This window comes from Egretta garzetta, unplaced genomic scaffold, assembly GCF_000687185.1.
Source record: "Egretta garzetta isolate BGI_Z169 unplaced genomic scaffold, ASM68718v1 scaffold179, whole genome shotgun sequence".
NCBI lineage: Eukaryota > Metazoa > Chordata > Aves > Pelecaniformes > Ardeidae > Egretta > Egretta garzetta.
In genome coordinates, this window is record NW_009270001.1 from 2520025 (window position 1) to 2520240 (window position 216).

At 52.3% G+C, this 216-nt stretch overlaps 1 protein-coding gene across 1 annotated transcript in view; it reads left to right on the top strand.

The window, feature by feature from the left end:
* Positions 1-216, top strand: part of ATP5F1A (ATP synthase F1 subunit alpha) — a 35817-nt gene that overhangs the window by 26829 nt on the left and 8772 nt on the right. Inside the window, exon 12 of the mRNA XM_035903093.1 lies at positions 3-12. Coding sequence (XP_035758986.1) covers positions 3-12 — 10 coding nt within the window. The remainder of the gene's footprint in view (positions 1-2; positions 13-216) is intronic.

Genomic DNA, 216 nt, shown 5'->3' on the forward strand with positions numbered 1-216 from the left:
AGTGCCTTGGATGTAACGAGCCTGCACCTCCCGTTAGCCTCTTGTGCTAACGAGGCTGGGCTTTGTGGCAGTGTTAAGACATTCTGCGGATGTGGTAAACGTAGATTTACTTGAACCACGTTGTGTATCATAGAATCACAGAATGTTTTGGGTTGGAAGGGACCCCTAGAGGTCACCCAGCCCAACCCCCCTGCAGGAGCAGGGACACCTTGAACC